This window comes from Oryza glaberrima, chromosome 11 (assembly GCF_000147395.1).
Source record: "Oryza glaberrima chromosome 11, OglaRS2, whole genome shotgun sequence".
Taxonomy (NCBI): domain Eukaryota; kingdom Viridiplantae; phylum Streptophyta; class Magnoliopsida; order Poales; family Poaceae; genus Oryza; species Oryza glaberrima.
In genome coordinates, this window is record NC_068336.1 from 23915381 (window position 1) to 23926767 (window position 11387).

The 11387-nt window shown below is 38.2% G+C and overlaps 1 protein-coding gene across 1 annotated transcript; it reads right to left on the reverse strand.

Annotated features, from left to right (window-relative positions):
- Nucleotides 1-6478: 6478 nt before the first annotated feature.
- On the reverse strand, nt 6479-10629 carry LOC127753830 (uncharacterized). The gene is made up of 8 exons (XM_052279280.1): nt 10324-10629; nt 9269-9415; nt 9060-9179; nt 8013-8102; nt 7649-7873; nt 7259-7364; nt 6982-7186; nt 6479-6876 (listed from the first exon to the last, which is right to left on the reverse strand). Exons 1-8 carry the CDS (start codon nt 10590-10592, stop codon nt 6683-6685), a joined length of 1356 nt encoding a protein of 451 aa, XP_052135240.1. The 5' UTR covers nt 10593-10629; the 3' UTR covers nt 6479-6682.
- Between the last annotated feature and the right edge of the window lie 758 nt (nt 10630-11387).

Consider the following 11387-nt stretch of genomic DNA (forward strand, 5'->3'; position numbering starts at 1 on the left):
TCATCTTTCCAAAACAAATCTGAGAGTTTGTAACCAATATTTAGCCTCAAATGAAAATACAATCAACTAACAAAGTGTAGATCTCATCGAGATGTACAATTTTCATATAAAACGTGTCATCATCTAACTTATATGAAAGAGTTACGACTTTTACCTCTCTTTTTTTATTCTAGTGGTGTGTCAGGGTTATGGATACCACATTCCTAATAGTAGTTGACTAAATCTCGGCAGGACCCACCACATATCATGTCTTATACGGATACAACCTTCGGATATAGGAGGAGTTTCGCATAAGGAAGGATAACTAGAGTTCTACACGGAAACGACAAGGACTACTCGGATTGTATCCATATTGGTTTTCCTAGTTCTACTTGGACAAGGGGACACCTATGGATATAAATACAAGCCCCCCTAGAAGGAGAGGGGACACGGAACAATAGATCAAGACACAAGATCAACATACAAGACAACATGCGCCAAGACAAGACGCGGGATATCGACTTCAGAGATAAGCATGGCTAGTCCCCTACGGTGTCTACGGATACTGTCAGGAGAGACATAGCGCTGGCTTTGATCTCGCCGGATGCGAATTCGAGGAGGAAGGCTACCCTGTTGTCGACTATAAGTCAGCACTTCAGATCGCCAAGTTGACAACAGTTAGATAGGCTACTCCAAATTTTGTACTGGTGTGATTATGGTGAATAAGAGCAACGACCGGCTTCGGCCAACAGGAGTAGGGTTATTACCTGACAATTCAGGGGCCCGAACCTGTATAAAAATCCTCGTCTCCATCTCTTTTACTACAATCTCGCATATATCCTAGTACCAACGATCCTCATACTATGCAAATACCGAAATCACGACATCAAACGTCGACATGGTGGTCATAATTTTTAGCATGGTTCTTAAAGAAGACCGGCTGTAAAATTATTTTAAGGGTGGTTCGTTAAGAGATCCACCTGAAAAACTCTTTTTTCATTCTGACGAATACCTTGTAAAAAATGGAGCTTGTAACGAATATTTAGCTGTCTAAATGATCTCATATATATAAAAACTTTACATAAATTACTTATATGAATATGTTTGTTTACTTTTGTCCTGTAGTCCCAATAAAATATTCAATGAAAGTATTAGTTAGGAAACACTATAAGAACCTCGTAGAAATTTGGCTTACCTAACTAGTAGTTTAATATATATTATCTAGAATTTTTTAAAGCTTGGACTTTTTAAGAGCTCCTTGTAAAAATAGATACCAGAGCTTGTAACGGATATAAAAACTTTCAACTACAATTCCTGTTCGAGCTGTACAACTTTAATATAGGATGTGTCTCCATCTGAGGTCGTTTAGAGAACTAAAAAAAAAAAAATCAAAAATAGATCTGAGAATGAAAAACAAATATTTGAACCCCCCCTCTCAAAAAAAAAAATCTCAAATTGAACAACTTTTAGATCTCATGAGTGCTACAATTTTCTTAGAAAAATTGTCATAATCTAATATTATATGAAGGTGTCATGTTTATCTTTATAACTAGGTGAAACCCCGCGCATTGCTGCGGGAATTTAGTATGATAACAATAAAATAAATAACGTGTAAGATAGCTAGATAACATCAAATTAAGTAAATTAATGTGTTTATGATAATTTAAATTTAAATAGTATGTAGAATGGTGATTCAAACGTAAAAAGTAAGGTGGTATGACTTTATGGAAGAAGAAAAGTAGGGAGATAATTTGGACTGTAGATTAATCGTCTAAAGGCTAAAAACAATTGATGTGATATGACTTAATTAGAGGAAACAAAGGAGAAAGATAATTTGGACTATAGATTAATCATTTAATCATTAATTAAGTGAGGATGAACTATATAGGTATATAGGATATCATAAAACATAATAAAGATATACATTGAAACATTATGTGAATTATGTTGGATGATAATTTAACATGTTTGTATTTGAAAAGCTCTTAAATTATAAAAACTATAAAGATATAGCATGTTTGCATGATGTTTAAATGTGATGATTGTTAGTGGATGATGATGTGGCATCTTGTTAATTAGTGGATGATGATGTGGCATCTTGTTAGTGGATGATAATGTGGCATCTTTGCATGTTAAGCTTAAGGAGTTAGTTGGGGATAACTTTATAGTAAGTGATGAGGATACAATTAGCTCGGATATAACCATGACTACCTTATGTATTAATCAACCAAAGGTGCATATGTTCTATAGTAGATTTACTTGTTATATATTTGAACAAACGTTGCTACACATTGAGTTTCGTGTGTTTTCGTTCGCAGAGGTACTTGCTTGGGCGAAAGAAAAGAGACCGAGCGTAAGGAATGCATGGATGATTAAAGAAGTTGATTGGGGACCAAACCAAGACCTTCTCCAAGTATAATTCTACCTCACCACGTCACTTTTGGCCCATAGAAGACAAGAGATCAAGTTGTACACGTTTTAGATTCGGATTCGGGCCTCATGACAGCATCAACTTCAAACGGACCTAGCCGCTGATCGAGAAGGAATTTCGGGGCCCATGAGTACTTGTTGGAAAGCTTATGGAGTCTACTTTCAGATGGTTTTGGTCCCACGTCAAAATTCCTACCGACCTGCCGGGAATCTGCAAAACAAACCACGTACCTCATCCAGTCCGAATCTGATTTGGGTTTTGGGCCTTGTAATTGTGTCGTGGGCTTAGCCCAAGGGGGTGTGCGCCCTAGGGCAACCCTAGGATGTCCCTAATCACATTTATTCAGTAGCCGTTATCGTTTAGAGTCGGGTTTTGCTTAGATTATTCTGTCAAGAACAGTTTCGCCGCTAGATCGGTTTGTGGAAACCCAAATCTGAGTGCTTAATCATTCATATGCAATTTGGTTGCAATCTATCTTGTTCTTCGATTCGCATGCAGGGATTAGCCTTCTCGGCGAGGTCAACCGGGTTTCGGCACGGTTGATAACCAGAGGAGACGTGGTGCTGCGATTGCGGGGCTCAGTAGCGTGTTCGTTCAGAAGCCGGATCGAGTTATGTCGCGACTCCTCCCAAATCGATTGTTTATCAATACCTATCGGAAGATCGGGACCTAACATCCCTCATCAGTAAGATAGGATTTAGTGGTGCTCCCACATTTAAGGGAGTTTTTCTTATATAGAACCATCCGTGAATATTAAATATTCGAACCTATAGACAATCTTAAATAGAAAACTTTCAACAACAAAAAGTTGTAGATTTCGTCGAGACAATTTTTCACTTAAAATTTGTCATCATCCGACTTCATCTGAAAGAACTAAAAATTATTTTATATTAGTGGTGCACCTATTTTTATGGACAGTTTTCTTATATACAACCGTTTGTAAAAATCGATTTTTATATACGGATTATTTAAAGACCGACCCGTAAAATAGGTATTCATAGGCCTATGAACCCTAATACGTCCTCAACCTTTTTGGTAGGCATATCCTATATACCTTAACAATTTGATCCCCACTAATAGCAATTCTATCAGCCCTGGTACAGCCACGTGTAGGATCGAGATGTCGACTAGAGGGGGTGAATAGGCGATTAAAATTAAATTACACCTAATCAAAACTAATCTAAGTTGCTAGGCTTGATAAGCAATAAACTTAACTAAGCAACTAAGTTATGTTTTACAATCCTAAGGTGATATGGGCTCAAGTAATCTCTATAAAAGTAAGTTGCACAAATGTAAATGCAAATTTTGCCATAAGTAAATGAGACAAGAGACAAGGAATTTTTCACTCGAGGTTCGGAAACTCGCCGATGTCCTAATCCCCGTTGAGGCAAGCCCAATTTCACCACTCAAAACCACGAAGCCACCGCAAGCCCCCTTCGTCAAGGGGGGCAAAGTGGGAGCCAGCCCATGAAGTGGACTACCCAAGCCTCGATCACTAGAGTAGTTCTTCCTTCACTCCGAAGGTGGTGAACTCCAAACCACTCACGAATCGGCGTCGGGCCTTCTCCACAATCTCCTTGGAGAGGTCACCGAGGAACATTTCCACGAGCCGTCTAGGAGGCGGCAACCTCCAAGAGTAACAAGCAATGACCTTGCTCGGAGATGATCAAGTATCACACTAGCTCTACAATGAAGCAATGCACTTGATTCTTGACTCAATCAATTCTCAAACACACCAAATCAGACCGACTAGGGCTCGGTCAGATCGTCCGCGGCTCTAGCAGCTCTGTATCGCCAGCCGAGAGGTCGTCCAACTGGCTCACAGGCCGCCGGTCAGATCGGTGCACACCCTATGGTCAGATCGACCAAGGCAGACAGTGAGCAGTGAAATGTAAATCGAACCAAGTCTAAATGCAAATGACCTAATGTTGAATTTTGATAATCTCTTTATTTAGGTCATTATCCCTCTTAATAGCAAAGCTATAAAAACTGTAGCAAAATTTTGATTGCCCAACATCTCGATCAATTAAAATAAAAACCGTTAGTTTTGCCATCTTGCGCCATCGATTTAAATCCTCAGTGATCATCCATGGCATACACATCATGTGGTCCTATCTCAAAATGTATATCTCAAGAGAATAGTTAGTACACAATTAGCACTTGTCATTAATTACCAAAATCAACGACGGGGGCCTAGATGCTTCACCACGTTATCAGAATTTAATCTTGGCCATTCGATCAACATTGGTCGTCTAGATTTTGCTTCCAATCCCTGAATGCGAGTAGACAAATTAAAGAGCAGCAGTCCAAAGAGTTTAGAGCACATTGTCATCTCTTCAGTTTCAGTACAATAACTTTATTGTTATTTAACCCTTCATGCGTGTAACTTAGGGGTGAAAACGGTATAGAAATTTACCGATCATACCGATACCGTTTTCGTAAATAATAATAATAATAATAATAATAATAATAATAATTTTACCGAGTGTTACTGTTTCTAAAGTTTAGTTTTTCTTAATTTTGTCAACATTGCATCGAAGTTGACACTAAATAGTTAAATTCATAAATATGAAAAATTTCCTGACCATTTTCGTAAAAAATAATAAAATAATGGCATCGTTTCCGACTGTTTTAATGATGAGAAGGTGATCTGCCATAAATTTTAATTCGCCCATTCACTTTGATGGCTATTAATATATCTGCTCAGCCTCTTCCATCCACAAAGATTCTCATCTCCATGCTTATGTGGTTATTTGTGGAACTAATGGGGGGAACATATCCTATGCAAACAAGCCCTCACATGTACACACCGTGCACATCAACTAACAAATGTCACCAAATAATCTAGAAAAATCCATGCATGCACTTTAAATAGTATTACACATACGAGTAAAATCTTAACCTCAAATTCATCATATTTTAGCTGTAGTAAAAAAAATTCTGACACTTTTAGGTTTATAATTCTATCAGAATTTTGTCTTTTTTTTTTTGTTCTCTATCTACAATGAATTTGAAGATGACTTTATACGTAGATATAATACTATTGAAAGTACATGTATAAATTTTTTTTAGATTTTTTGTGATATTTGTTAATTGGCGTGTACACGTGATGTTTGTGTGCAGAGGATATGCTTCACTAATCGTTCTGGTTTATTTTCCATGATGGCGTTCTCCTATCAGTACAAAAGGAGGTGGAGAAGGTTTGTCTCATTTTATACTGTAGCATCCATATTTTTTAGTTGTAAATTGCTGGATAGGTTATGATTTTTATCATTGTTTTTCTGCCATTTTTCTGCAGAATTGCGGGAAGAATTATTTTCAGTTTAGTAGCCTTTGACTATTGCAACGCAGAATTTGTTCTGATATGGTCATGCCTCTCATTGTCGTGATTCATGTTAGACTACTAAATTGTTTATCTTTCTTCTATCTATCTTTGCTGGGTGGCGAAGTTCAAAAAATGATCAGCATTTAGTCGTGTCCTCTGCGCTCACAGAATAATTTTTATCAATGTTAGTTTCTTCTCTCTTGGTTCTTTTAAAAGTGTGTTGCTTTGAAAATTTTGGTGAGATCAAGGTAAGTTTAGTGAATAAATTGCATGTATTTTAGCTATTATAATCTTTATAACTTGCCATTATAAACTTGTGTTTCCTCTATTAGTGATTACATCATAATAGGTTGTGTCTCTTATGCTTAAGCAGACTCCTATTCAATCCAAAAAGCAAAGCCAATACATAGTTTCTTTACTTAGATAGGAAGTAAAGGAGAACATAATGGTACAACTTAGCTAGCATTGTGTTCAAACCTACCATGCTATTGGACAAAGAGTATTGAAACAAAGCTTCAATATAGCAACTTAAGTTAGATCTTTTCATACTAATTGAGTTTACTGCAATTACAATAACCATTGTTTCTATTCATAAACATCCATCCATTCTGTAATTAACCTCTAATTTTTAGTTTCTTCCCCCCGTCCCTCTGTACCTCCCCCCTTTGTAAAGTTCTTTTTTTTAACCAAATGAATAAAGTTTAGGCTGGTGTTCAAACCCGCCGTAGTTTCCCTCAAAAAAAAAAAAAAACATCCATCCATGCTAATGACATATTCTCATCCATAATCAAATTATGGGCTATAAGTTTTTGCAGCCTGCAAAAATAACTATTTATACGAGTGAATTTTTTTTAACAAACTGTTGGCCTGTCCATGAAGCTGCATGAACAATCAACACAATCTAGCTAAGCACAATCTTGACCTCAAACTTAAAAGATTTGAAATGTTTAACCAAATACACTATCAAATATTTCATCAATAGACTCCCCCAAAGGAACCCATTCATGGTCATCAGAGTCATCATCGCTCAAGTATATGAAGGGGCAACCGGTGTTGAAGTAGCCAACCTCAAATTCAACTTCATCATTATCAGGGTGCTTCAGAGCAACCATCCCTTGATTCACGCAACCATGACAATAGCCTAATTTTAAAAACATATACATAAATACATAGAACAATAATTTTGCAACAAATTTAAAGATATAAGTGTTCATCTTGAATGAAACAAATGAGAAGAAATGCATACCATTGTCACGCGGCTTCAATGGGCGGCATAAGTAAGATTTCTTCCCATATATTTGCTTCACTTCAGCAAAATAACATGTCAATAACCAGTCTTCTAAGGTGGGTTTCTTCATCTTCACAGTGAAGTTATAATGGTGAAAAACTTTCTGATATGCATCCACACTGAAACATTGATGCTGAAGCTCATCTAGACGGTATACCACATCCTGAAACAATACCTCATAGGTAAACTTTTTCAGGTTTAATAAGAACAATAGAACAGATGAAACCACACATACTCTGAATTCATCTCTTCCTTCAATATATTTCTCAAAAGCCAACATAACTTCCTCGCTCATCCATCGTTTTCCGTTCTGAACGATTTCTTCTGTAGACACGTTATGCCTATTCCAAATTACACACAAATAGACTAACTGAATATCATCTTTTACAATAGAGTAAAGGTTTACAATGTTGCACCAATATAAACCACTGCATACTTCAATACCAAAATGTCCAGCAAGCTAAAGGGCCCAAACAATTATAAAAATATTAGCTTAGATATAATTGAACATGTTTTACATGGTAACAACTAACAAGCAAAAACACAAATGGTTCAATTATGATTGATGCACACCTACAACTAATTAATCCTGAGAGAATGGATCGATTGTGATTTAAAACATTACCGTGCTACGTCTTCAGCTGCAGGGGAAAGAGACTCTGAATCCTGAAATGGTTCAGCATCTAACTCACGAGGACAAGGCTTAGATGCTTCTGGTAACTCTGCATTGGGCTGAGCAGCATCTTCGGGTGGGTCGCGGAAGCCATTTAACATAGCTGCGAATCCCTCCCTGAGATCATCAAACGTGTGTTCAGCCAGGTACAAATTTATTTTCCGTATGCTCTCGGACCTGAATCAAATCACGTCCAACAGATTATAAATATGAATTTTATGCAAAAGAGTAATGTAATTGAAGAGCAACCAACAATGGATTATCATATAGAGAATATCAATCATGGTTGGGACTTAGAGACTTAGGAAGTTCTTACCTTGGCGACAAAGCTTCCTCTACAACTGGCAGCTCGGTAGTTGCAGAATCAGGTAAATCACTGTCCATGCTACCAGTACTCACCATGGCCCTAGATCAGAATAATTTAAATCGAAAGTCCATCAACATCTATCCCAATTTATACAAGTAGCATAAAAAGGTATCCTAAAAGTTGTTTTTATCAGAAAAAAACTAGAAAGTATACTGCTCTTATCCTGATACAGGAATTATGAAATATTGTGTGAGATTGTATGGTAGCGATTCTGCAACAGGAGGGATGCTAAAAGCGTAAAAGCCAGGTAGACTCGTAGACCAATCTGAACTGAATGATAAATAATGAACAATGTGACTTTTATCCTGAAAAATTAATTTCATGCAGCAAGCAGCAACCCAGCAAGAGAAAATGAGGCAGCTGCTGCTAGTGTGCATAGCACCTAGTGAGCTGGCAGTTTTAAGAGCTTGACATGTTTCTTTCATCAGAAGTCACTTTTAAACTGAATGAAGAAACGCACAACATGACTTTTTTGCTGAAAAAATAATTTCATACAGCAAGCAGCAATCCTGCAAGTGAAAACGAGGCAGCTGTTGCTAGTGTGCATAACACCTAGTTAGCTGGCTCTTTTAAGAGCTTGAAATGGTTTCTTCCAAAAGAAGTCACTGTTAAACTGTAATCATGTTGTACTTCTATCAACCATGTACTCTCTACTTCTATTCATCATTTCACTACCGGTGGTGAACAAAGAATTATGGTGGGCTGTCAATATGGTGCTGTCCACAAATTTTCCAGATCTAAGCTTCTTTACTTTTTATTTGATAAACTTTCCAGATCTAAACTTCAGTGGAAAGCTTCTTAACACCCGGATTCATGGTGGAGGATATAAAACAGGAGTCTTTTATGAAACAATAAGGATTCAGTAATTAGCATATGAGTTTCCCCTAGCATAACTTAGATTTAAAACCATTGGAAGTGGATTGGAATTGTGCAAAACATATCAGATATGGTGGGGATAATAACCACCCCATTATTTCAAAAGAATCGAGGACATACCTATCAGCTGAATCAAGTGCAGAGGGTGAATCCTTCAGCGACAGTGTCTTGAATTTTGGCATGTCTGTAGTAGTAGCACCAAGCTCACTATTGCTCACCTCACTCGCATCCTTCTCAGCCCTGATCAGACCATAGTGTTCAGATATTGTCAAGGTATTGAAAAATGGGCAAAATATTAGTTTTTTTTAATTAAAAAGAAACACACATACAGTGATTCAGTTTGTGGCTTGACTCGTCCTCGTCTGCCTTGGGATCGCTTGGGGCGGTCTGAATAAAGAACACTTTGCCGAATAGGAGTTCTAGCTCCAGCTACTGTACATCCATGTCTCCTGGCAAATTCTGCCCGTCCTTGTCTCCTGCCAAAGTTGTAAATTTTAGACAAGTTTTACCAACAATCGTATCTTGTTCTATATACTTCTGAGGTGATAAATGGTGTTATTTGTTCATTCCTTTCATAAGGAGAAGGTGTCAGCTTAGACACCCTTATGGCCAGACGTCACAACGCTACTTCCTGGCCAGGTTGAAAAAGCATTCAGTGCAGAACACCTCTAACTCTCTAAGCGCTTATAATCCCAATAGCCAATCAAAATATCTCAGCGCCCAGAAATCACCACTCGGCAGGAGCACATGTCATGTGTGGAAGATTTGTTCAACTCAGAAATATTTGTGGAGAAGGAAAATTCCCTTCAAAACTCGCAAGAAACATTTCTTTCCGGTGGCTGCTACTTACGTGGGATAAAAGGAGGGGGACTCGCAATAAACATTTCGCCAGTACTAAGAATAGGAATACGTGCATTTTTATTAAAATAGTGGTTTAGATTGCAATACACCAAATAATGCCCAGCATATTATGTTGTTGCAGGGTCAATTAGGTTGAATATCAAAATAAATGGCTGCTGGCGGGGAATATGCATATCTGAACCGTTTATTACCAACTAAAAAATAATTGAGTAAAACTTTTACATGTGTGTCCTTAGCGATTGGAAAGCAAATGCTGTAAAATAAACTATGATGAATAAAACCACAAAAGTAAGTCTCGAAATTCAAATTTTGGCTTATAAGCATAATCATAAGCGAAACGATCCTGCTGCAAAAGTGGTTCTTTGACAGAAATAAACTGTGAATCGACCTTGCACAACACAATTGCTCCAACATTTTCTACTCGAAATTATGCGTCAGTGTGGAGTGGTAGAGGCTCGATCTCCTCCTCTGGCCCACTGCAACGGAGAGGGGGAAGGAGAAATGGAGGGAGGAGGTAGCTCACCACTTTCGTTCAGAGGGAAATGCCGCTGAACCTGGAGGAACGAGGTCGTCGATGTACTCCTCCAACTCTTCCTCCGCCGAGTCGTCTTCCATGGAAGCAAGAACAGAGAATCGGCTTTTCCTAGGACGGCGAGCGGGCACGCCTCCCCGGCCAGCTCGGCCGCCGGTAGCAAGGTCGCCGCCGCCGCCGCCATCGCCAACCCCGTCCATGGCGACAGCGAGAGTTTGGGGATTTTTGGCTCTAGGGTTTGGGGTCGGGTTTGGTCGCATCGCACCGCATCCAAATTCCGACCGATCACCAAATTGGAGCCGTCTATTCCTTCTTTCTTGAGAGGATTTCTTTTATCTTTTGGCGAGAATTCGTCTGGGAAATTTTGATTCCTTTTTTCCGTAAAATTTGAATGCCTCGTAGTCCGGCACAGGTTCAAACAAAATTTGATCTGATTCGCCTATCTTCTTTTTTTAGAGAATCACCAACAGTGTACTTATCTGATTCCCAAAACTGATTTTAAGGGATTTTAGTAAAAAGAAAAAATAGCTCTAACAGATCTTCTACTCTTCTACCCGAGTTTTAGAGTTCACTCCTCCCGATTCCTCGCTCCGTTTATATGCGGGAGCGCGGCCTCGCGAAAGTCGCTCCCAATCTCGCACTCTCGCCTCTCTGCTCCCGTTCCCGCGCGGGGAGGTGCGATCTTTCTACGCGTGGAAGGAAAAAAACGGAATTTTAACAGAATTTAGGCTATCTGTTGGAGGAAGCATTTTTTTCACTTCGGCTGTGTTTACATACCAAAATTAGAAGTTTGAAGAGAAAAGTTTGATTGACGGAAAAGTTGAAAGTTTGTATGTATAGGAAAGTTTGATGTGATGGAAAAGTTGGAAATTTGAAGAAAAAAGTTGGGAACTAAACAAAGCCTTCCTATTTTCAGTTTACGAAACCAAAAATAATTTCTTGGTAGGAGAATATAGATAGTCTGAGATATACATTTTAATAAATTTAAATTTCAAATAAATTTAACTGAGAGATACTTTTATCTCGTTTTCATTAGCAATTTCGTCAATAAATTT